The 27,634-nt window shown below is 44.1% G+C and overlaps 1 protein-coding gene across 3 annotated transcripts in view; it reads left to right on the forward strand.

Annotated features, from left to right (window-relative positions):
- Positions 1-8,817: 8,817 nt before the first annotated feature.
- AFMID (arylformamidase) overlaps positions 8,818-27,634 on the forward strand; it is a 37,730-nt gene continuing 18,913 nt past the window's right edge. For 2 of the 3 annotated variants that reach the window (XM_073682516.1, XM_073682518.1), the window contains exons 1-4: positions 8,818-8,962; positions 9,760-9,850; positions 11,081-11,185; positions 11,421-11,469. In XM_073682516.1, coding sequence (XP_073538617.1) covers positions 8,933-8,962; positions 9,760-9,850; positions 11,081-11,185; positions 11,421-11,469 — 275 coding nt within the window. In that variant the 5' untranslated portion in view covers positions 8,818-8,932. The remainder of the gene's footprint in view (positions 8,963-9,759; positions 9,851-11,080; positions 11,186-11,420; positions 11,470-27,634) is intronic. The other variant, XM_073682517.1, reaches the window with a different exon arrangement.

The raw sequence follows: 27,634 nt of genomic DNA on the forward strand, positions 1-27,634 counted from the left end.
CAGGATCAGTACAGGATAAGTAATGTAATGTATGTACACAGTGACTGCACCAGCAGAATAGTGAGTGCAGCTCTGGAGTATAATACAGGATGTAACTCAGGATCAGTACAGGATAAGTAATGTAATGTATGTGCACAGTGACTGCACCAGCAGAATAGTGAGTGCAGCTCTGGAGTATAATACAGGATGTAACTCAGGATCAGTACAGGATAAGTAATGTAATGTATGTACACAGTGACTGCACCAGCAGAATAGTGAGTGCAGCTCTGGAGTATAATACAGGATGTAACTCAGGATCAGTACAGGATAAGTAATGTAATGTATGTACAAAGTGACTGCACCAGGAGAATAGTGAGTGCAGCTCTGGGGTATAATACAGGACGTAACTCAGGATCAGTACAGGATAAGTAATGTATGTGCACAGTGACTGCACCAGCAGAATAGTGAGTGCAGCTCTGGAGTATAATACAGGATGTAACTCAGAATCAGAACAGGATAAGTAATGTATGTACACAGTGACTGCACCAGCAGAATAGCGAGTGCAGCTCTGGAGTATAATACAGGATGTAACTCAGGATCAGTACAGGATAAGTAATGTAATGTATGTACACAGTGACTGCACCAGCAGAATAGTGAGTGCAGCTCTGGAGTATAATACAGGATGTAACTCAGGATTAGTACAGGATAAGTAATGTAATGTATGTACACAGTGACTCCACCAGCAGAATAGTGAGTGCAGCTGTGGAGTATAATACAGGATGTAACTCAGGATCAGTACAGGATAAGTAATGTAATGTATGTACACAGTGACTGCACCAGCAGAATAGTGAGTGCAGCTCTGGAATATAATACAGGATGTAAATCAGGATCAGTATAGGATCAGTAATGTAATGTATGTACACAGTGACTCCACCAGCAGAATAGTGAGTGCAGCTCTGGAGTATAATACAGGATGTAACTCAGGATCAGTACAGGATCAGTAATGTAATGTATGTACACAGTGACTGCACCAGCAGAATAGTGAGTGCAGCTCTGGAATATAATACAGGATGTAAATCAGGATCAGTATAGGATCAGTAATGTAATGTATGTACACAGTGACTCCACCTGCAGAATAGTGAGTGCAGCTCTGGAGTATAATACAGGATGTAACTCAGGATCAGTACAGGATCAGTAATGTAATGTATGCACACAGTGACTGCACCAGCAGAATAGTGAGTGCAGCTCTGGAGTATAATACAGGATGTAACTCAGGATCAGTACAGGATAAGTAATGTAATGTATGTACACAGTGACTGCACCAGCAGAATAGTGAGTGCAGCTCTGGAGTATAATACAGGAGGTAACTCAGGGTCAGTACAGGATAAGTAATGTAATGTATGTACACAGTGACTGCACCAGCAGAATAGTGAGTGCAGCTCTGGAGTATAATACAGGATGTAACTCAGGATCAGTACAGGATAAGTAATGTAATGTATGTACACAGTGACTCCACCAGCAGAATAGTGAGTGCAGCTCTGGAGTATAATACAGGATGTAACTCAGGATCAGTACAGGATAAGTAATGTAATGTATGTACACAGTGACTGCACCAGCAGAATAGTGAGTGCAGCTGTGTAGTATAATACAGGATGTAACTCAGGATCAGTACAGGATAAGTAATGTAATGTATGTACACAGTGACTGCACCAGCAGAATAGTGAGTGCAGCTCTGGAGTATAATACAGGATGTAACTCAGGATCAGTACAGGATAAGTAATGTAATGTATGTACACAGTGACTGCACCAGCAGAATAGTGAGTGCAGCTCTGGAGTATAATACAGGATGTAACTCAGGATCAGTACAGGATCAGTAATGTAATGTATGTACACAGTGACTGCACCAGCAGAATAGTGAGTGCAGCTCTGGAGGATAATACAGGATGTAACTCAGGATCAGTACAGGATAAGTAATGTAATGTATGTACACAGTGACAGCATCAGCAGAATAGTGAGTTCAGATCTGGAGTATAATACTGGATGTAACTCAGGATCAGTACAGGATAAGTAATGTAATGTATGTACACAGTGACTGCACCAGCAGAATAGTGAGTGCAGCTCTGGAGTATAATACAGGATGTAACTCAGGATCAGTACAGGATAAGTAATGTAATGTATGTACACAGTGACTGCACCAGCAGAATAGTGAGTGCAGCTCTGGGGTATAATACAGGATGTAACTCAGGATCAGTACAGGATAAGTAATGTAATGTATGTACACAGTGACTGCATCAGCAGAATAGTGAGTTCAGATCTGGAGTATAATACTGGATGTAACTCAGGATCAGTACAGGATAAGTAATGTAATGTATGTACACAGTGACTCCACCAGCAGAATAGTGAGTGCAGCTCTTGGGTATAATATAGGATGTAACTCAGGATCAGTACAAGATAAGTAATATAATGTATGTACACAGTGACTGCACCAGCAGAATAGTGAGTGCTGCTCTGGAGTATAATACAGGATGTAACTCAGGATCAGTACAGCATAAGTAATGTAAAGTATGTACACAGTGACTGCACCAGCAGAATAGTGAGTGCAGCTCTGGAGTATAATATAGGATGTAACTCAGGATCAGTACAGGATAAGTAATGTAATATATGTACACAGTGACTGCACCAGCAGAATAGTGAGTGCAGCTCTGGGGTATAATACAGGATGTAAGTCAGGATAAGTAATGTAATGTATGTACACAGTGACTGCACGAGCAGAATAGTGAGTGCAGCTCTGGAGTATAATACAGGATGTAACTCAGGATCAGTACAGGATAAGTAATGTAATGTATGTACACAGTGACTGCACCAGCAGAATAGTGAGAGCAGCTCTGGAGTATAATACAGGATGTAACTCAGGATCAGTACAGGATAAGTAATGTAATGTATGTACACAGTGACTGCACCAGCAGAATAGTGAGTTCAACTCTGGAGTATAATACAGGATGTAACTCAGGATCAGTACAGGGTCAGTAATGTAATGTATGTACACAGTGACTGCACCAGCAGAATAGTGAGTGCAGCTCTGGAGGATAATACAGGATGTAACTCAGGATCAGTACAGGATAAGTAATGTAATGTATGTACACAGTGACAGCATCAGCAGAATAGTGAGTTCAGATCTGGAGTATAATACTGGATGTAACTCAGGATCAGTACAGGATAAGTAATGTAATGTATGTACACAGTGACTGCACCAGCAGAATAGTGAGTGCAGCTCTGGAGTATAATACAGGATGTAACTCAGGATCAGTACAGGATAAGTAATGTAATGTATGTACACAGTGACTGCACCAGCAGAATAGTGAGTGCAGCTCTGGGGTATAATACAGGATGTAACTCAGGATCAGTACAGGATAAGTAATGTAATGTATGTACACAGTGACTCCACCAGCAGAATAGTGAGTGCAGCTCTTGGGTATAATATAGGATGTAACTCAGGATCAGTACAAGATAAGTAATATAATGTATGTACACAGTGACTGCACCAGCAAAATGGTGAGTGCAGCTCTGGAGTATAATACAGGATGTAACTCAGGATCAGTACAGCATAAGTAATGTAAAGTATGTACACAGTGACTGCACCAGCAGAATAGTGAGTGCAGCTCTGGAGTATAATATAGGATGTAATTCAGGATCAGTACAGGATAAGTAATGTAATATATGTACACAGTGACTGCACCAGCAGAATAATGAGTGCAGCTCTGGGGTATAATACAGGATGTAAGTCAGGATAAGTAATGTAATGTATGTACACAGTGACTGCACGATCAGAATAGTGAGTGCAGCTCTGGAGTATAATACAGGATGTAACTCAGGATCAGTACAGGATAAGTAATGTAATGTATGTACACAGTGACTCCACCAGCAGAATAGTGAGTGCAGCTCTGGAGTATAATACAGGATGTAACTCAGGATCAGTACAGGATAAGTCATGTATGTACACGGTGACTGCACCAGCAGAATATTGAGTGCAGCTCTGGAGTATAATACAGGATGTAACTCAGGATCAGTACAGGATAAGTAATGTAATGTATGTACACAGTGACTCCACCAGCAGAATAGTGAGTGCAGCTCTGGAGTATAATATAGGATGTAACTCAGGATCAGTACAGGATAAGTAATGTAATATATGTACACAGTGACTGCACCAGCAGAATAGTGAGTGCAGCTCTGGAGTATAATACAGGATGTAACTCAGGATCAGTACAGGATAAGTAATGTAATGTATGTACACAGTGACTTCACCAGCAGAATAGTGAGTGCAGCTCTGGAGTATAATACAGGATGTAACTCAGGATCAGTACAGGATAAGTAATGTAATGTATGTATACAGTGGCTGCACCAGCAGAATAGTGAGTGCAGCTCTGGAGTATAATACAGGAGGTAACTCAGGATCAGTACAAGATAAGTAATGTAATGTATGTACACAGTGACTGCACCAGTAGAATAGTGAGTGCAGCTCTGGGGTATAATACAGGATGTAACTCAGGATCAGTACAGGATAAGTAATGTATGTACACAGTGACTGCACCAGCAGAATAGTGAGTGCAGCTCTGGGGTATAATACAGGATGTAACTCAGGATCAGTACAGGATAAGTATTGTATGTACACAGTGAGTGTACCAGCAGAATAGTGAGTGCAGCTCTGCAGTATAATACAGGATGTAACTCAGGATCAGTACAGGATAAGTAATGTAATGTATGTACACAGTGGCTGCACCAGCAGAATAGTGATTGCAGCTCTGGGGTATAATACAGGATGTAAGTCAGGATAAGTAATGTAATGTATGTACACAGTGACTGCACGAGCAGAATAGTGAGTGCAGCTCTGGAGTATAATACAGGATGTAACTCAGGATCAGTACAGGATAAGTAATGTAATGTATGTACACAGTGACTGCACCAGCAGAATAGTGAGTGCAGCTCTGGAGTATAATACAGGATGTTACTCAGGATCAGTACAGGATAAGTGATGTAATGTATGTACACAGTGACTGCACCAGCAGAATAGTGAGTGCAGCTCTGGAGTATAATACAGGATGTAACTCAGGATCAGTACAGGATAAGTAATGTAATGTATGTACACAGTGACTGCACCAGCAGAATAGTGAGTTCAACTCTGGAGTATAATACAGGATGTAACTCAGGATCAGTACAGGGTCAGTAATGTTATGTATGTACACAGTGACTGCACCAGCAGAATAGTGAGTGCAGCTCTGGAGGATAATACAGGATGTAACTCAGGATCAGTACAGGATAAGTAATGTAATGTATGTACACAGTGACAGCATCAGCAGAATAGTGAGTTCAGATCTGGAGTATAATACTGGATGTAACTCAGGATCAGTACAGGATAAGTAATGTAATGTATGTACACAGTGACTGCACCAGCAGAATAGTGAGTGCAGCTCTGGAGTATAATACAGGATGTAACTCAGGATCAGTACAGGATAAGTAATGTAATGTATGTACACAGTGACTGCACCAGCAGAATAGTGAGTGCAGCTCTGGGGTATAATACAGGATGTAACTCAGGATCAGTACAGGATAAGAAATGTAATGTATGTACACAGTGACTGCATCAGCAGAATAGTGAGTTCAGATCTGGAGTATAATACTGGATGTAACTCAGGATCAGTACAGGATAAGTAATGTAATGTATGTACACAGTGACTCCACCAGCAGAATAGTGAGTGCAGCTCTTGGGTATAATATAGGATGTAACTCAGGATCAGTACAAGATAAGTAATATAATGTATGTACACAGTGACTGCACCAGCAAAATAGTGAGTGCAGCTCTGGAGTATAATACAGGATGTAACTCAGGATCAGTACAGCATAAGTAATGTAAAGTATGTACACAGTGACTGCACCAGCAGAATAGTGAGTGCAGCTCTGGAGTATAATATAGGATGTAACTCAGGATCAGTACAGGATAAGTAATGTAATATATGTACACAGTGACTGCACCAGCAGAATAATGAGTGCAGCTCTGGGGTATAATACAGGATGTAAGTCAGGATAAGTAATGTAATGTATGTACACAGTGACTGCACGAGCAGAATAGTGAGTGCAGCTCTGGAGTATAATACAGGATGTAACTCAGGATCAGTACAGGATAAGTAATGTAATGTATGTACACAGTGACTCCACCAGCAGAATAGTGAGTGCAGCTCTGGAGTATAATACAGGATGTAACTCAGGATCAGTACAGGATAAGTCATGTATGTACACGGTGACTGCACCAGCAGAATATTGAGTGCAGCTCTGGAGTATAATACAGGATGTAACTCAGGATCAGTACAGGATAAGTAATGTAATGTATGTACACAGTGACTCCACCAGCAGAATAGTGAGTGCAGCTCTGGAGTATAATATAGGATGTAACTCAGGATCAGTACAGGATAAGTAATGTAATATATGTACACAGTGACTGCACCAGCAGAATAGTGAGTGCAGCTCTGGAGTATAATACAGGATGTAACTCAGGATCAGTACAGGATAAGTAATGTAATGTATGTACACAGTGACTTCACCAGCAGAATAGTGAGTGCAGCTCTGGAGTATAATACAGGATGTAACTCAGGATCAGTACAGGATAAGTAATGTAATGTATGTATACAGTGGCTGCACCAGCAGAATAGTGAGTGCAGCTCTGGAGTATAATACAGGAGGTAACTCAGGATCAGTACAAGATAAGTAATGTAATGTATGTACCCAGTGACTGCACCAGCAGAATAGTGAGTGCAGCTCTGGGGTATAATACAGGATGTAACTCAGGATCAGTACAGGATAAGTAATGTATGTACACAGTGACTGCACCAGCAGAATAGTGAGTGCAGCTCTGGGGTATAATACAGGATGTAACTCAGGATCAGTACAGGATAAGTATTGTATGTACACAGTGAGTGTACCAGCAGAATAGTGAGTGCAGCTCTGGAGTATAATACAGGATGTAACTCAGGATCAGTACAGGATAAGTAATGTAATGTATGTACACAGTGGCTGCACCAGCAGAATAGTGATTGCAGCTCTGGGGTATAATACAGGATGTAACTCAGGATCAGTACAGGATAAGTGATGTAATGTATGTACACAGTGACTCCACCAGCAGAATAGTGAGTGCAGCTCTGGAGTATAATACAGGAGGTAACTCAGGATCAGTACAAGATAAGTAATGTAATGTATGTACACAGTGACTGCACCAGTAGAATAGTGAGTGCAGCTCTGGGGTATAATACAGGATGTAACTCAGGATCAGTACAGGATAAGTAATGTATGTACACAGTGACTGCACCAGCAGAATAGTGAGTGCAGCTCTGGGGTATAATACAGGATGTAACTCAGGATCAGTACAGGATAAGTAATGTATGTACACAGTGAGTGTACCAGCAGAATAGTGAGTGCAGCTCTGGAGTATAATACAGGATGTAACTCAGGATCAGTACAGGATAAGTAATGTAATGTATGTACACTGTGACTGCACCAGCAGAATAGTGAGTGCAGCTCTGGGGTATAATACAGGATGTAACTCAGGATCAGTACAGGATAAGTAGTGTAATGTATGTACACAGTGACTGCACCGGCAGAATAGTGAGTACCGCTCTGGAGTATAATAAAGGATGTAACTCAGGATCAGTACAGGATAAGTAATGTAATGTATGTACACAGTGACTGCACCAGCGGAATAGTGAGTGCAGCTCTGGGGTATAATCCTAACTGTAACTCAGGATCAGTACAGGATAAGTAATGTAATGTATGTACACAGTGACTGCACCAGCAGAATAGTGAGTGCAGCTCTGCAGTATAATACAGGATGTAACTCAGGATCAGTACAGGATAAGTAATGTAATGTATGTACACAGTGACTGCACCAGCAGAATAGTGAGTGCAGCTCTGGAGTATAATACAGGATGTAACTCAGGATCAGTACAGGATAAGTAATGTAATGTATGTACACAGTGACTGCACCAGCGGAATAGTGAGTGCAGCTCTGGGGTATAATCCTAACTGTAACTCAGGATCAGTAATGTAATGTATGTACACAGTGACTGCACCAGCAGAATAGTGAGTGCAGCTCTGGAGTATAATACAGGATGTAACTCAGGATCAGTACAGGATAAGTAATGTAATGTATGTACACAGTGACTGCACCAGAAGAATAGTGAGTGCAGCTCTGGAGTATAATACAGGATGTAACTCCGGATCAGTACAGGATAAGTAATGTAATGTATGTACACAGTGACTGCACCAGCAGAATAGTGAGTGCAGCTCTGGAGTATAATACAGGATGTAACTCAGGATCAGTACAGGGTAAGTAATGTAATGTATGTACACAGTGACTCCACCAGCAGAATAGTGAGTGCAGCTCTGGAGTATAATACAGGATGTAACTCAGGATCAGTACAGGATAAGTAATGTAATGTATGTACAAAGTGACTGCAATAGAAGAATAGTGAGTGCAGCTCTGGAGCATAATACAGGATGTAACTCAGGATTAGTACAGGATAAGTAATGTATTGTATGTACACAGTGACTGCACCAGCAGAATAGTGAGTGCAGCTCTGGAGTATAATACAGGATGTAACTCAGGATCAGTACAGGATAAATAATGTAATGTATGTACACAGTGACTGCACCAGAAGAATAGTGAGTGCAGCTCTGGAGAATAATACAGAAGATATGACGTCCTCTGTAGGAGGTATAACGCCATATTGCCAATCACCTAGCTTTGCCTGGAACAGATATAAATGATCAGTACTCCATAGTCCGCAGACAGGGGGCACCTTACCATGAGTCAGGAGGGGGCAGGGTATGACCTATGGCCTATGGAGTGGAACAGTTTGGTGAAGTTACTTGTTAGAGGTCAGAGTCCTAGTTTGGGGCCTGGAGCAGCATGGAGGACTGGAGAAAGCTGGGGAAGGAGGTGAGGACAGAGGATGCCATTTGCTGACACATCATACACACTGTATATCCCAGATTGTGATCGAGATCCCCCGAGATAACCACACACAGGGCAAAGTGCACATGGCAGGCGTCACCGGGACACCAGAGAAAGAGACACCGGACTGACTGCCGGCTACCGACATAACACATCCGGTGCCACCACAACGTCAGCAGATTTACATTATCTTTCTACATTTATGCCCATGAGAAGGGTATGGGAAATGTTAAATATTAAATGAGACCCCATGGAGATTAGCAGCACAGAGTATTTAAGTTTAGGGGAGTTAGAAGTTAGTTATATATAATGGAATGTGCACGTTCTCTCAACAGCACAGAGTATTTCAGGAGGGAATTTACTCCTTTTTTTGAGAGGCCATAGACTGTGAGTTACATAGAGGCAAAGCAGTGTTTTCCTCAGCAGCACAGAGTATTTCAGGAGAAGTTTCATATATGGTGAAAGTTGCCCAGAAGCACATTTTAGGAAAGTACTACGCTATCGACGTCACTGACTGACAGTTACACGATGAAAATGTGTAGGGTCCTTTGTCAGCCGCACAGAGTATTTCAGGAGACGAATTTGGTGAATTTGTCAGGTCACAGACTGAAAAGGTTACATAGCAGGAGGAGCATGGTCTTACAGCAGCACAGAGGACTTCAGGGGAGTAGGAAAGCTGCTCCATGAATAAGAACACACACTGAGAGTTATATGGTGGAAGGTGTAGGTTCCCTCAGCAGCGCAGAGGATTTTAGCACACACAGCATATTTTATATTTTCAGGAGTTGGAGCATCAGTATTCACCAAGTCACTGGTCTCATCGCATGGACAAAGATGCCGTCATCGAGGCGCATGTGAAGGAGATGACAGAAGGTACCAGTGTGGGGCGGACGACAGTGCTGACTATAATTATATAGATACAGTACCAGTCACAAGGCTGGATACAGCTGTTCATGCAGTGGTTTTCCTTGTTTTTATTGGAATGTGCACATTGTAGATTCAGACTGGAGGCAGCAAAACCACAAAGGAAGAAAAACATGGACAAAGAGTAAAAAACACACGTGTGAAACAAACCAGAATCTGTATTACACCTCAGATTCAAAACAAGTCTCTTCTTCGTGTTTGTGGTCCTCACGTGGCTTCTTTGCAGTTATTCGACCATAAAGGCCGTTTATCGCAGTCTCCTCTGGACAGTTAAGATTTGTCTGCTACTTGATGTCTATGCATCATTTATGAGGGCTGTTATCTGAAGTGCTGTCAATTTGTCCTTTCTTAGGCTGGTAATTGATGAACTTATCCTCTGCAGCAGAGGTCATTCATTGTCTTTCTTTCCTAGGGTGTTCCTCAAAAGAGCCAGTTTCATCATAGCAACTGATGGTTTTCATGACTACATTTGAGGATACCGTTAAGGTTCTAGCAATTTTGTGGATTGATACATGCACGGCACAAGTCGGGAGCAGGTGTATGTAGGGATGAGTCCACTCCATACCCACCAGATAATGGCTGTGACACACAGCCAGGATCTGCCTCTAACAGCCGCAGGGGGAGCCGAGCATCTGTTAACTTAATAAATGTTTGCTGTCAGTCACTGACATGGGGGCGCGTCATTTTATGCGCCCATCTGCAGTTCTGCAACATCATCGCGGAGCACCGATGGGTTGTTATGACTGCCGGGGTCTGTTGAAGACCCCCGTTCCTACCTTCATGGAGCTCCTTTGAAACCCTGCTTGTGGTTGGACTTCAAAGGAAACTGTCATTTTTACACTGTATACCATATGGCACAAGTGATCAGATAATAGCAGGTTCAAGTCCCCTAAGGGGACTAAAAAAGTAAAAAAAAAAACATAAAGCCGTCATCGGAGTAAAAGGCGGGGGGGACTTTGAGGAATCTAAAGTGTAACATATTCTGGTAGGAGTCACACGTGTTTCTTTACTCCTTGTTTCCCTATGTTTTTCTTCCCTTGTGCTTTTGCTGCCTCCAGTCTGAATCTATATTGTGCACATTCCAATAAGAACAAGGAACAACTTGTGGCTGGTGCTGTCTGTATACTGGTCTGTGTCAGCTGTATCCATTACATGCCCTGACAACTCTCATCATCCCAGGTACAAATCTTTCTCGGGTTGTGGCACGGACGGCACTGGACATCCAATATGGCGACAGTGACAGCGAGAAGATGGACCTGTATCTACCAGGAGGAGAACCAGCCAGTAAGTCGTTGACATACATAGTCCCCTTCCCACCCTCGCCTTAGAGCTGATGATCCAGTACAACTAATTCATTTTCCCGCTTGCTCTGGGCTAAAGAGTCCAGGGGGCGGTCCTAGCCCTGATTGACAGCTACTTGTGTGTGCTGACGCTCAGAAGCAGGTGACTCACAGGTGGATGGTTTCTGCAGCCCATATACAGGACGCTTTTATCTGATTAGGAATTTGCTCCATTCCAGAATTCCCAGTCCTGGTGTACATCCATGGAGGATACTGGCAGTTTCTGAGGTAAACAGCTGACAGGCTGCAGAGGTACTGACTGCACACAGCCGTCATACCGCTCACTGCTGGCATCCTTCCTTCACACTCCTCACCTGAAATACTCTGTGCTGCTGGCAAGACCCTGCTCCTTCTCCACTATGTAACTATCAGTCTGTGACCTCACACAAGATCAGCACATTCCTTTCCTAAAATACTCTGTGCTGCTGGCAGACCCTATCTCTGTCCCTACGTAACTTTCATTCTGCCACCCATCACTAGATCAGCACATTTTCTAATTGTAATAATCTGTGCTGCTGTTACAGGCTGCTTTTTCCACTAATTCTTAGTCTGTGACCTCACACTTCTTCCCTGAAATCCTCTGTGCTGCTGTTACAGCCTGCTTATTCCACTATCTAATTCTTAGTCTGTGACCTCACACTTCTTCCCTGAAATCCTCTGTGCTGCTGTTACAGCCTGCTTATTCCACTAATTCTTAGTCTGTGACCTCACACTTCTCACCTGAAATCCTCTGTGCTGCTGTTACAGTCTGCTTATTCCACTATCTAATTCTTAGTCTGTGACCTCACACTTCTCGCCTGAAATCCTCTGTGCTGCTGTTACAGTCTGCTTATTCCACTAATTCTTAGTCTGTGACCTCACACTTCTCACCTGAAATCCTCTGTGCTGCTGTTACAGTCTGCTTATTCCACTATCTAATTCTTAGTCTGTGACCTCACACTTCTCGCCTGAAATCCTCTGTGCTGCTGTTACAGCCTGCTTATCCCACTATCTAACCCTTAGTCTGTGACCTCACACTTCTCGCCTGAAATCCTCTGTGCTGCTGTTACGGCCTGCTTATTCCACTAATTCTTAGTCTGTGACCTCACACTTCTCACCTGAAATCCTCTGTGCTGCTGTTACAGCCTGCTTTTTCCACTAATTCTTAGTCTGTAACCTCACACTTCTCGCCTGAAATCCTCTGTGCTGCTGTTACAGCCTGCTTATTCCACTATCTAACCCTTAGTCTGTGACCTCACACTTCTTCCCTGAAATCCTCTGTGCTGCTGTTACAGCCTGCTTTTTCCACTAATTCTTAGTCTGTAACCTCACACTTCTCGCCTGAAATCCTCTGTGCTGCTGTTACAGCCTGCTCATTCCACTATCTAACCCTTAGTCTGTGACCTCACACTTCTTCCCTGAAATCCTCTCTGCTGCTGTTACAGCCTGCTTATTCCACTATCTAACCCTTAGTCTGTGACCTCACACTTATTCCCTGAAATCCTCTGTGCTGCTGTTACAGGCTGCTTATTCCACTATCTAACCCTTAGTCTGTGACCTCACACTTCTTCCCTGAAAGCCTCTGTGCTGCTGTTACAGCCTGCTTATTCCACTATCTAATTCTTCGTCTGTGACCTCACACTTCGCGCCTGAAATCCTCTGTGCTGCTGTTACAACCTGCTCATTCCACTATCTAATTCTTAGTCTGTAACCTCACACTTCTCACCTGAAATCCTCTGTGCTGCTGTTACAGTCTGCTTATTCCACTATCTAATTCTTAGTCTGTGACCTCACACTTCTCGCCTGAAATCCTCTGTGCTGCTGTTACAGTCTGCTTATTCCACTAATTCTTAGTCTGTGACCTCACACTTCTCACCTGAAATCCTCTGTGCTGCTGTTACAGTCTGCTTATTCCACTATCTAATTCTTAGTCTGTGACCTCACACTTCTCGCCTGAAATCCTCTGTGCTGCTGTTACAGCCTGCTTATCCCACTATCTAACCCTTAGTCTGTGACCTCACACTTCTCGCCTGAAATCCTCTGTGCTGCTGTTACGGCCTGCTTATTCCACTAATTCTTAGTCTGTGACCTCACACTTCTCACCTGAAATCCTCTGTGCTGCTGTTACAGCCTGCTTTTTCCACTAATTCTTAGTCTGTAACCTCACACTTCTCGCCTGAAATCCTCTGTGCTGCTGTTACAGCCTGCTTATTCCACTATCTAACCCTTAGTCTGTGACCTCACACTTCTTCCCTGAAATCCTCTGTGCTGCTGTTACAGCCTGCTTTTTCCACTAATTCTTAGTCTGTAACCTCACACTTCTCGCCTGAAATCCTCTGTGCTGCTGTTACAGCCTGCTCATTCCACTATCTAACCCTTAGTCTGTGACCTCACACTTCTTCCCTGAAATCCTCTCTGCTGCTGTTACAGCCTGCTTATTCCACTATCTAACCCTTAGTCTGTGACCTCACACTTATTCCCTGAAATCCTCTGTGCTGCTGTTACAGGCTGCTTATTCCACTATCTAACCCTTAGTCTGTGACCTCACACTTCTTCCCTGAAAGCCTCTGTGCTGCTGTTACAGCCTGCTTATTCCACTATCTAATTCTTCGTCTGTGACCTCACACTTCGCGCCTGAAATCCTCTGTGCTGCTGTTACAACCTGCTCATTCCACTATCTAATTCTTAGTCTGTAACCTCACACTTCTCACCTGAAATCCTCTGTGCTGCTGTTACAGTCTGCTTATTCCACTATCTAACCCTTAGTCTGTGACCTCACACTTATTCCCTGAAATCCTCTGTGCTGCTGTTACAGGCTGCTTATTCCACTATCTAATTCTTCGTCTGTGACCTCACACTTCGCGCCTGAAATCCTCTGTGCTGCTGTTACAACCTGCTCATTCCACTATCTAATTCTTAGTCTGTAACCTCACACTTCTCACCTGAAATCCTCTGTGCTGCTGTTACAGTCTGCTTATTCCACTATCTAATTTTTAGTCTGTGACCTCACACTTCTCGCCTGAAATCCTCTGTGCTGCTGTTACAGCCTGCTTATTCCACTATCTAACCCTTAGTCTGTGACCTCACACTTATTCCCTGAAATCCTCTGTGCTGCTGTTACAGGCTGCTTATTCCACTATCTAACCCTTAGTCTGTGACCTCACACTTCTTCCCTGAAAGCCTCTGTGCTGCTGTTACAGCCTGCTTTTTCCACTAATTCTTAGTCTGTGACCTCACACTTCTTCCCTGAAATCCTCTGTGCTGCTGTTACAGCCTGCTTATTCCACTATCTAATTCTTCGTCTGTGACCTCGCACTTCTCGCCTGAAATCCTCTGTGCTGCTGTTACAACCTGCTCATTCCACTATCTAATTCTTAGTCTGTGACCTCACACTTCGCGCCTGAAATCCTCTGTGCTGCTGTTACAGCCCGCTTTTTCAACTAATTCTTAGTCTGTGACCTCACACTTCTTCCCTGAAATCCTCTGTGCTGCTGTTACAACCTGCTCATTCCACTATCTAACCCTTAGTCTGTGACCTCACACTTCTTCCCTGAAATCCTCTGTGCTGCTGTTACAGCCTGCTTTTTCCACTAATTCTTAGTCTGTGACCTCACACTTCGCGCCTGAAATCCTCTGTGCTGCTGTTACAGCCCGCTTTTTCCACTAATTCTTAGTCTGTGACCTCACACTTCTTCCCTGAAACCCTCTGTGCTGCTGTTACAACCTGCTCATTCCACTATCTAACCCTTAGTCTGTGACCTCACACTTCTTCCCTGAAATCCTCTGTGCTGCTGTTACAGCCTGCTTTTTCAACTAATTCTTAGTCTGTGACCTCACACTTCTTCCCTGAAATCCTCTGTGCTGCTGTTACAGCCTGCTCATTCCACTATCTAACCCTTAGTCTGTGACCTCACACGTCTTCCCTGAAATCCTCTGTGCTGCTGTTACAGGCTGCTTATTCCACTATCTAATTCTTAGTCTGTGACCTCACACTTCTCGCCTGAAATCCTCTGTGCTGCTGTTACGGCCTGCTTATTCCACTATCTAATTCTTAGTCTGTGACCTCACACTTCTTCCCTGAAATCCTCTGTGCTGCTGTTACAGCCTGCTTATTCCACTATCTAACCCTTAGTCTGTGACCTCATACTTCTCGCCTGAAATCCTCTGTGCTGCTGTTACAACCTGCTCATTCCACTATCTAATCCTTAGTCTGTGACCTCACACTTCTTCCCTGAAATCCTCTGTGCTGCTGTTACAGCCTGCTTATTCCACTATCTAATTCTTAGTCTGTGACCTCACACTTCTCGCCTGAAATCCTCTGTGCTGCTGTTACGGCCTGCTTATTCCACTATCTAATTCTTAGTCTCTGACCTCACACTTCTTCCCTGAAATCCTCTGTGCTGCTGTTACAGGCTGCTTATTCCACTAATTCTTAGTCTGTGACCTCACACTTCTCGCCTGAAATCCTCTGTGCTGCTGTTACAGTCTGCTTATTCCACTATCTAATTCTTAGTCTGTGACCTCACACTTCTCGCCTGAAATCCTCTGTGCTGCTGTTACAACCTGCTCATTCCACTATCTAATCCTTAGTCTGTGACCTCACACTTCTTCCCTGAAATCCTCTGTGCTGCTGTTGCAGCCTGCTTATTCCACTATCTAATTCTTAGTCTGTGACCTCACACTTCTTCCCTGAAATCCTCTGTGCTGCTGTTGCAGCCTGCTTATTCCACTATCTAATCCTTAGTCTGTGACCTCACACTTCTTCCCTGAAATCCTCTGTGCTGCTGTTACAGCCTGCTTATTCCACTATCTAATTCTTAGTCTGTGACCTCACACTTCTTCCCTGAAATCCTCTGTGCTGCTGTTACAGCCTGCTTATTCCACTAATTCTTAGTCTGTGACCTCACACTTCTCACCTGAAATCCTCTGTGCTGCTGTTACAGCCTGCTTATTCCACTATCTAACCCTTAGTCTGTGACCTCACACTTATTCCCTGAAATCCTCTGTGCTGCTGTTACAGCCTGCTTATTCCACTATCTAACCCTTAGTCTGTGACCTCACACTTATTCCCTGAAAGCCTCTGTGCTGCTGTTACAGCCTGCTTATTCCACTATCTAATTCTTCGTCTGTGACCTCACACTTCGCGCCTGAAATCCTCTGTGCTGCTGTTACAGCCTGCTCATTCCACTATCTAACCCTTAGTCTGTGACCTCACACTTCTTCCCTGAAATCCTCTGTGCTGCTGTTACAGCCTGCTTATTCCACTATCTAACCCTTAGTCTGTGACCTCACACTTATTCCCTGAAATCCTCTGTGCTGCTGTTACAGGCTGCTTATTCCACTATCTAACCCTTAGTCTGTGACCTCACACTTCTTCCCTGAAAGCCTCTGTGCTGCTGTTACAGCCTGCTTATTCCACTATCTAATTCTTCGTCTGTGACCTCACACTTCGCGCCTGAAATCCTCTGTGCTGCTGTTACAACCTGCTCATTCCACTATCTAATTCTTAGTCTGTAACCTCACACTTCTCACCTGAAATCCTCTGTGCTGCTGTTACAGTCTGCTTATTCCACTATCTAATTTTTAGTCTGTGACCTCACACTTCTCGCCTGAAATCCTCTGTGCTGCTGTTACAGCCTGCTTATTCCACTATCTAACCCTTAGTCTGTGACCTCACACTTATTCCCTGAAATCCTCTGTGCTGCTGTTACAGGCTGCTTATTCCACTATCTAATTCTTCGTCTGTGACCTCACACTTCGCGCCTGAAATCCTCTGTGCTGCTGTTACAACCTGCTCATTCCACTATCTAATTCTTAGTCTGTAACCTCACACTTCTCACCTGAAATCCTCTGTGCTGCTGTTACAGTCTGCTTATTCCACTATCTAATTTTTAGTCTGTGACCTCACACTTCTCGCCTGAAATCCTCTGTGCTGCTGTTACAGCCTGCTTATTCCACTATCTAACCCTTAGTCTGTGACCTCACACTTATTCCCTGAAATCCTCTGTGCTGCTGTTACAGCCTGCTTTTTCCACTAATTCTTAGTCTGTGACCTCACACTTCTTCCCTGAAATCCTCTGTGCTGCTGTTACAGCCTGCTTATTCCACTATCTAATTCTTCGTCTGTGACCTCGCACTTCTCGCCTGAAATCCTCTGTGCTGCTGTTACAACCTGCTCATTCCACTATCTAATTCTTAGTCTGTGACCTCACACTTCGCGCCTGAAATCCTCTGTGCTGCTGTTACAGCCTGCTTTTTCAACTAATTCTTAGTCTGTGACCTCACACTTCTTCCCTGAAACCCTCTGTGCTGCTGTTACAACCTGCTCATTCCACTATCTAACCCTTAGTCTGTGACCTCACACTTCTTCCCTGAAATCCTCTGTGCTGCTGTTACAGCCTGCTTTTTCCACTAATTCTTAGTCTGTGACCTCACACTTCGCGCCTGAAATCCTCTGTGCTGCTGTTACAGCCCACTTTTTCCACTAATTCTTAGTCTGTGACCTCACACTTCTTCCCTGAAACCCTCTGTGCTGCTGTTACAACCTGCTCATTCCACTATCTAACCCTTAGTCTGTGACCTCACACTTCTTCCCTGAAATCCTCTGTGCTGCTGTTACAGCCTGCTTTTTCAACTAATTCTTAGTCTGTGACCTCACACTTCTTCCCTGAAATCCTCTGTGCTGCTGTTACAGCCTGCTCATTCCACTATCTAACCCTTAGTCTGTGACCTCACACGTCTTCCCTGAAATCCTCTGTGCTGCTGTTACAGGCTGCTTATTCCACTATCTAATTCTTAGTCTGTGACCTCACACTTCTCGCCTGAAATCCTCTGTGCTGCTGTTACGGCCTGCTTATTCCACTATCTAATTCTTAGTCTGTGACCTCACACTTCTTCCCTGAAATCCTCTGTGCTGCTGTTACAGCCTGCTTATTCCACTATCTAACCCTTAGTCTGTGACCTCATACTTCTCGCCTGAAATCCTCTGTGCTGCTGTTACAACCTGCTCATTCCACTATCTAATCCTTAGTCTGTGACCTCACACTTCTTCCCTGAAATCCTCTGTGCTGCTGTTACAGCCTGCTTATTCCACTATCTAATTCTTAGTCTGTGACCTCACACTTCTCGCCTGAAATCCTCTGTGCTGCTGTTACGGCCTGCTTATTCCACTATCTAATTCTTAGTCTCTGACCTCACACTTCTTCCCTGAAATCCTCTGTGCTGCTGTTACAGGCTGCTTATTCCACTAATTCTTAGTCTGTGACCTCGCACTTCTCGCCTGAAATCCTCTGTGCTGCTGTTACAGCCTGCTTATTCCACTATCTAATTCTTAGTCTGTGACCTCACACTTCTCGCCTGAAATCCTCTGTGCTGCTGTTACAGCCTGCTTTTTCCACTAATTCTTAGTCTGTAACCTCACACTTCTCACCTGATATCCTCTGTGCTGCTGTTACAGGCTGCTTATTCCACTATCTAATTCTTAGTCTGTGACCTCACACTTCTTCCCTGAAATCCTCTGTGCTGCTGTTACAGGCTGCTTATTCCACTATCTAATTCTTAGTCTGTGACCTCACACTTATTCCCTGAAATCCTCTGTGCTGCTGTTACAGGCTGCTTATTCCACTATCTAACCCTTAGTCTGTGACCTCACACTTCTTCCCTGAAATCCTCTGTGCTGCTGTTACAGCCTGCTTTTTCCACTATCTAACCCTTAGTCTGTGACCTCACATTTCTTCCCTGAAATCCTCTGTGCTGCTGTTACAGCCTGCTTATTCCACTAATTCTTAGTCTGTGACCTCACACTTCGCGCCTGAAATCCTCTGTGCTGCTGTTACAGTCTGCTTATTCCACTATCTAATTCTTAGTCTGTGACCTCACACTTCTCGCCTGAAATCCTCTGTGCTGCTGTTACAGCCTGCTTATTCCACTATCTAACCCTTAGTCTGTGACCTCACACTTCTTCCCTGAAATCCTCTGTGCTGCTGTTACAGCCTGCTTATTCCACTATCTAACCCTTAGTCTGTGACCTCACACTTATTCCCTGAAAGCCTCTGTGCTGCTGTTACAGCCTGCTTATTCCACTATCTAATTCTTCGTCTGTGACCTCACACTTCGCGCCTGAAATCCTCTGTGCTGCTGTTACAGCCTGCTCATTCCACTATCTAACCCTTAGTCTGTGACCTCACACTTCTTCCCTGAAATCCTCTCTGCTGCTGTTACAGCCTGCTTATTCCACTATCTAACCCTTAGTCTGTGACCTCACACTTATTCCCTGAAATCCTCTGTGCTGCTGTTACAGGCTGCTTATTCCACTATCTAACCCTTAGTCTGTGACCTCACACTTCTTCCCTGAAAGCCTCTGTGCTGCTGTTACAGCCTGCTTATTCCACTATCTAATTCTTCGTCTGTGACCTCACACTTCGCGCCTGAAATCCTCTGTGCTGCTGTTACAACCTGCTCATTCCACTATCTAATTCTTAGTCTGTAACCTCACACTTCTCGCCTGAAATCCTCTGTGCTGCTGTTACAACCTGCTCATTCCACTATCTAATTCTTAGTCTGTAACCTCACACTTCTCACCTGAAATCCTCTGTGCTGCTGTTACAGTCTGCTTATTCCACTATCTAATTTTTAGTCTGTGACCTCACACTTCGCGCCTGAAATCCTCTGTGCTGCTGTTACAACCTGCTCATTCCACTATCTAATTCTTAGTCTGTAACCTCACACTTCTCACCTGAAATCCTCTGTGCTGCTGTTACAGTCTGCTTATTCCACTATCTAATTTTTAGTCTGTGACCTCACACTTCTCGCCTGAAATCCTCTGTGCTGCTGTTACAGCCTGCTTATTCCACTATCTAACCCTTAGTCTGTGACCTCACACTTATTCCCTGAAATCCTCTGTGCTGCTGTTACAGGCTGCTTATTCCACTATCTAATTCTTAGTCTGTAACCTCACACTTCTCACCTGAAATCCTCTGTGCTGCTGTTACAGTCTGCTTATTCCACTATCTAATTTTTAGTCTGTGACCTCACACTTCTCGCCTGAAATCCTCTGTGCTGCTGTTACAGCCTGCTTATTCCACTATCTAACCCTTAGTCTGTGACCTCACACTTATTCCCTGAAATCCTCTGTGCTGCTGTTACAGCCTGCTTTTTCCACTAATTCTTAGTCTGTGACCTCACACTTCTTCCCTGAAATCCTCTGTGCTGCTGTTACAGCCTGCTTATTCCACTATCTAATTCTTCGTCTGTGACCTCGCACTTCTCGCCTGAAATCCTCTGTGCTGCTGTTACAACCTGCTCATTCCACTATCTAATTCTTAGTCTGTGACCTCACACTTCGCGCCTGAAATCCTCTGTGCTGCTGTTACAGCCTGCTTTTTCAACTAATTCTTAGTCTGTGACCTCACACTTCTTCCCTGAAACCCTCTGTGCTGCTGTTACAACCTGCTCATTCCACTATCTAACCCTTAGTCTGTGACCTCACACTTCTTCCCTGAAATCCTCTGTGCTGCTGTTACAGCCTGCTTTTTCCACTAATTCTTAGTCTGTGACCTCACACTTCGCGCCTGAAATCCTCTGTGCTGCTGTTACAGCCCGCTTTTTCCACTAATTCTTAGTCTGTGACCTCACACTTCTTCCCTGAAACCCTCTGTGCTGCTGTTACAACCTGCTCATTCCACTATCTAACCCTTAGTCTGTGACCTCACACTTCTTCCCTGAAATCCTCTGTGCTGCTGTTACAGCCTGCTTTTTCAACTAATTCTTAGTCTGTGACCTCACACTTCTTCCCTGAAATCCTCTGTGCTGCTGTTACAGCCTGCTCATTCCACTATCTAACCCTTAGTCTGTGACCTCACACGTCTTCCCTGAAATCCTCTGTGCTGCTGTTACAGGCTGCTTATTCCACTATCTAATTCTTAGTCTGTGACCTCACACTTCTCGCCTGAAATCCTCTGTGCTGCTGTTACGGCCTGCTTATTCCACTATCTAATTCTTAGTCTGTGACCTCACACTTCTTCCCTGAAATCCTCTGTGCTGCTGTTACAGCCTGCTTATTCCACTATCTAACCCTTAGTCTGTGACCTCATACTTCTCGCCTGAAATCCTCTGTGCTGCTGTTACAACCTGCTCATTCCACTATCTAATCCTTAGTCTGTGACCTCACACTTCTTCCCTGAAATCCTCTGTGCTGCTGTTACAGCCTGCTTATTCCACTATCTAATTCTTAGTCTGTGACCTCACACTTCTCGCCTGAAATCCTCTGTGCTGCTGTTACGGCCTGCTTATTCCACTATCTAATTCTTAGTCTCTGACCTCACACTTCTTCCCTGAAATCCTCTGTGCTGCTGTTACAGGCTGCTTATTCCACTAATTCTTAGTCTGTGACCTCGCACTTCTCGCCTGAAATCCTCTGTGCTGCTGTTACAGCCTGCTTATTCCACTATCTAATTCTTAGTCTGTGACCTCACACTTCTCGCCTGAAATCCTCTGTGCTGCTGTTACAGCCTGCTTTTTCCACTAATTCTTAGTCTGTAACCTCACACTTCTCACCTGAAATCCTCTGTGCTGCTGTTACAGGCTGCTTATTCCACTATCTAATTCTTAGTCTGTGACCTCACACTTCTTCCCTGAAATCCTCTGTGCTGCTGTTACAGGCTGCTTATTCCACTATCTAATTCTTAGTCTGTGACCTCACACTTATTCCCTGAAATCCTCTGTGCTGCTGTTACAGGCTGCTTATTCCACTATCTAACCCTTAGTCTGTGACCTCACACTTCTTCCCTGAAATCCTCTGTGCTGCTGTTACAGCCTGCTTTTTCCACTATCTAACCCTTAGTCTGTGACCTCACATTTCTTCCCTGAAATCCTCTGTGCTGCTGTTACAGCCTGCTTATTCCACTAATTCTTAGTCTGTGACCTCACACTTCGCGCCTGAAATCCTCTGTGCTGCTGTTACAGTCTGCTTATTCCACTATCTAATTCTTAGTCTGTGACCTCACACTTCTCGCCTGAAATCCTCTGTGCTGCTGTTACAGCCTGCTTTTTCCACTAATTCTTAGTCTGTGACCTCACACTTCTTCCCTGAAACCCTCTGTGCTGCTGTTACAACCTGCTCATTCCACTATCTAATCCTTAGTCTGTGACCTCACACTTCTTCCCTGAAATCCTCTGTGCTGCTGTTACAGCCTGCTTTTTCCACTATCTAACCCTTAGTCTGTGACCTCACACTTCTTCCCTGAAATCCTCTGTGCTGCTGTTACGGCCTGCTCATTCCACTATCTAATTCTTAGTCTGTGACCTCACACGTCTTCCCTGAAATCCTCTGTGCTGCTGTTACAGGCTGCTCATTCCACTATCTAATTCTTAGTCTGTGACCTCACACTTCTTCCCTGAAATCCTCTGTGCTGCTGTTACAGGCTGCTTATTCCACTATCTAACCCTTAGTCTGTGACCTCATACTTCTCGCCTGAAATCCTCTGTGCTGCTGTTACAACCTGCTCATTCCACTATCTAATCCTTAGTCTGTGACCTCACACTTCTTCCCTGAAATCCTCTGTGCTGCTGTTGCAGCCTGCTTATTCCACTATCTAATTCTTAGTCTGTGACCTCACACTTCTTCCCTGAAATCCTCTGTGCTGCTGTTGCAGCCTGCTTATTCCACTATCTAATTCTTAGTCTGTGACCTCACACTTCTTCCCTGAAATCCTCTGTGCTGCTGTTACAGCCTGCTTTTTCCACTATCTAACCCTTAGTCTGTGACCTCACACTTCTTCCCTGAAATCCTCTGTGCTGCTGTTACGGCCTGCTCATTCCACTATCTAATTCTTAGTCTGTGACCTCACACTTCTTCCCTGAAATCCTCTGTGCTGCTGTTACAGGCTGCTTATTCCACTATCTAATTCTTAGTCTGTGACCTCACACTTCTTCCCTGAAATCCTCTGTGCTGCTGTTACAGCCTGCTTTTTCCACTATCTAACCCTTAGTCTGTGACCTCACACTTCTTCCCTGAAATCCTCTGTGCTGCTGTTACGGCCTGCTCATTCCACTATCTAATTCTTAGTCTGTGACCTCACACTTCTTCCCTGAAATCCTCTGTGCTGCTGTTACAGGCTGCTTATTCCACTATCTAACCCTTAGTCTGTGACCTCATACTTCTCGCCTGAAATCCTCTGTGCTGCTGTTACAACCTGCTCATTCCACTATCTAATCCTTAGTCTGTGACCTCACACTTCTTCCCTGAAATCCTCTGTGCTGCTGTTACAGGCTGCTTATTCCACTATCTAACCCTTAGTCTGTGACCTCATACTTCTCGCCTGAAATCCTCTGTGCTGCTGTTACAACCTGCTCATTCCACTATCTAACCCTTAGTCTGTGACCTCACACTTCTTCCCTGAAATCCTCTGTGCTGCTGTTGCAGCCTGCTCATTCCACTATCTAATCCTTAGTCTGTGACCTTACATTTCTTCCCTGAAAGCCTCTGTGCTGCTGTTACAGCCTGCTTTTTCCACTAATTTACATAGTTACATAGTTACATAGTTTATAAGGCCGAAAAAAGACAAGCGTCCATCCAGTTCAGCCTATTTCTTGTGCACTGCAGCTATTCCGCAGCGTTGATCCAGGGGAAGGCAAAAAAAAAACATGCGGTATAGGCCAATTTACAGCACAAGGAAAAATTCACTTCCCGACACCAATCTGGCAGTCAGATTAAATCCCTGGATTAATTAACTAAGCATAAGATGTAATTTTATTGTTCTCAAGAAAGGCGTCCAGGCCTCTCTTGAACTCATTAAGTGAGTTGGACATCACCACTTCCTCTCCCAGAGAGTTCCAGAGTCTCACGGCTCTGACCGTAAAGAATCCCCTTCTATGCTGGTGCAGGAACCTCCTTTCCTCCAGACGCATAGTGTGCCCCCTTGTCTTTGTCACCATCCTTGGTATAAACAGGTCATGGGAGAGATCTCTGTACTGCCCCCTGATGTATTTATACATGTTTATGAGGTCTCCCCTAAGCCTTCTCTTTTCCAACGTAAATAGGCCTAATTTTGCCAACCTCTCTGGGTATTCTAGTCCCTCCATTCCCTTTATTACCTTAGTCGCCCTCCTTTGTACCCTCTCTAGCTCCAATATGTCTTTCCTGAGCACCGGAGCCCAGAACTGTGCACAATATTCTAAGTGCGGCCTTACCAGCGCTTTATACAGAGGAAGAACAATGTTCTCATCATATGCCCCTATTCCTCTTCTGATGCATGCCATGACTCTATTTGCCTTCGCAGCTGCTGCCTGACACTGGGCACTCCAATTTAATTTGCTATTAACCAAGACACTCAGGTCCTTCTCCATGTCAGATTTCCCCAACGGTTTCCCATTTAATATGTATGGGTGACTGCTGTTTTTCTTTCCCATGTGCATGACCTTACATTTATCGGCATTGAACCCCATTTGCCATTTTTTGGCTCAACTCCCCAATTTATCTAAATCCTCCTGTAGCTGTGCCCTATCCTCATCTGTATTAACTACTTTACAAAGTTTAGTATCATCTGCAAATATTGCTATTTTACTATGCAACCCTTCCACTAGATCATTAATAAATATATTAAATAATATAGGGCCCAAGACAGACCCTTGAGGTACCCCGCTAGTAACCCTGACACACCCTGAGCTTACTCCATTGATAACCACCCTCTGCTTTCTATCACTCAGCCAGCTATTTACCCACTTGCACACATTATCCCCCAGACCAAGCATTCTCATTTTATATACCAACCTTTTGTGTGGCACGGTATCAAACGCTTTGGAGAAGTCAAGGTATACAATATCCACTGACTCTCCCCGGTCCAGCTGTGAGCTCACCTCCTCATAGAAGGCGATCAGGTTTGTTTGGCAGGAGCGATCCCTCATGAATCCATGTTGATATGGAGTTAGACAGTTATTATCATTAAGATATTCTACAATAGCATCTCTAAGAAATCCTTCAAACAATTTACCCACAACAGACGTTAAGCTTACTGGTCTATAGTTCCCAGGGTCACTTTTAAACCCCTTTTTGAATATTGGTACCACATTTGCTTGGCGCCAGTCAAGTGGGGCAGTCCCTGTCCATAAAGAGTGCTTGAATATAAGATACAGCGGTCTGTCTATCACATTACTTAATTCTTTTAGTACCCGGGGGTGTATGCCATCTGGGCCTGGTGACTTGTCTATTTTGATATTATTTAGGCGTTTCTGAACTTCCCCCTGGGTTAGGTGGGTGATATTTAGCGGAGGGTTTACTTTATCACTCTGCATTTCCTCCGATAAATTGTTTTCTTTTGTGAAAACAGTGGAGAAGAAGCTATTGAGTAGGTTTGCTTTACCCTCATCGCCCTCTATGATTTTACCCAGGTTATTTTTCAATGGGCCAACGCCATCAGTTTTAATCCTTTTACTGTTTATATAGTTAAAGAACAGTTTGGGATTCGTTTTACTTTCCTTGGCAATTAGTCTCTCTGTCTCCTCTTTTGCTATTCTTATTTGTTTCTTACAGATTTTGTTTTTTCCCTATAAGATATTAGCGCTTCCTCGCTGCCTTCTTGTTTAAGTTTACCGAAAGCCCTTTTTTTGTTTTTCATTGCCCTCTTGACTTCCTTATTTAGCCACATTGGCTTCCTCCTATTCCTAGCCCTTTTATTCCCATAAGGTATGTACCTTCTACAGTGACTATGTAGGACTAATTCTTAGTCTGTGACCTCACACTTCTTCCCTGAAACCCTCTGTGCTGCTGTTACAGCCTGCTTATTCCACTATCTAATTCTTAGTCTGTGACCTCACACTTCTCGCCTGAAATCCTCTGTGCTGCTGTTACAGCCTGCTTTTTCCACTAATTCTTAGTCTGTGACCTCACACTTCTCGCCTGAAATCCTCTGTGCTGCTGTTACAGCCTGCTTATTCCACTATCTAATTCTTAGTCTGTGACCTCACACTTCTCGCCTGAAATCCTCTGTGCTGCTGTTACAGCCTGCTTTTTCCACTAATTCTTAGTCTGTGACCTCACACTTCTCGCCTGAAATCCTCTGTGCTGCTGTTACAGCCTGCTTATTCCACTCTATAATTCTCAGTCTGTGACCTCACACTTCTCGCCTGAAATCCTCTGTGCTGCTGTTACAGCCTGCTTATTCCACTCTATAATTCTCAGTTTGTGACCTCACACTTCTCGCCTGAAATCCTCTGTGCTGCTGTTACAGCCTGCTTATTCCACTCTATAATTCTCAGTCTGTGACCTCACACTTCTTCCCTGAAACCTTCTGTGCTGCTGTTACAGGCTGCTCATTCCACTATCTAACCCTTAGTCTGTGACCTCACATTTCTTCCCTGAAATCCTCTGTGCTGCTGTTACAGCCTGCTTATTCCACTATCTAATCCTTAGTCTGTGACCTCACATTTCTTCCCTGAAATCCTCTGTGCTGCTGTTACAGCCTGCTCATTCCACTATCTAATCCTTAGTCTGTGACCTCACACTTCTTCCCTGAAATCCTCTGTGCTGCTGTTACAGCCTGCTCATTCCACTATCTAATCCTTAGTCTGTGACCTCACACTTCTTCCCTGAAATCCTCTGTGCTGCTGTTACAGCCTGCTCATTCCACTATCTAACCCTTAGTCTGTGACCTCACATTTCTTCCCTGAAATCCTCTGTGCTGCTGTTACAGCCTGCTTTTTCCACTATCTAATTCTATCTAGATCAGCATGCTTCTTCCCTGAAATACTCGAGGCTGCTGGACGAACTTTGTTCTTCCACTATGTAACGCTCAAGCTGTGACCTCGACAAAATGAGTATACTCCCTTTCTGAAATAATCTGTGCTACCAGGGCGCCTGCTCTTTACACTATGTCACTCTTAGTCTGGGACCATCCACAAGATCAGTATTACCTGCTCCTGAAATCCTCTGTGCTGCTGGCAGACCCTGCTCCTTCCACTTATGCATTACTCATTCTGTGATCCATCACTCGATCATCACACCTCTTTCCTGTAATCCTCTGTGCTGCTGTGGGAAACTATCCCTATTACTATGTAGCTCTCAGTCTGTGCCTTCTTCCCCCACAAAAATGACTATGCTCTTCTGAAATACTATGTTCTGCTCACAGCCCATTTCCTTCCCCTATGTGCCTCTCAGTGATTCTCACATCATGTCACCGTCACATGCAGCCCCGTAATCACTAACGTCGCTGCCTCCCGTAATCGCCATTCTCAAGATCTCTTATTGCTGTCAGTGATTGGGAATAAGCCTCAAAACCATTCCTGACTGCATATTTCTCTTGGTTAAAAATTTGCTACAATTTTAGATCCTCTGGTTGGTTATACCTGCACTGGCACATTGTAACAAATACAAACTCTTTGGCCAGGCAGCTGAGGCTCCTCATTACCCCAATATATCCTA

This window comes from Phyllobates terribilis, unplaced genomic scaffold, assembly GCF_046119375.1.
Source record: "Phyllobates terribilis strain yellow unplaced genomic scaffold, ASM4611937v1 Scaffold_5__5_contigs__length_657084704, whole genome shotgun sequence".
Lineage (NCBI taxonomy): Eukaryota > Metazoa > Chordata > Amphibia > Anura > Dendrobatidae > Phyllobates > Phyllobates terribilis.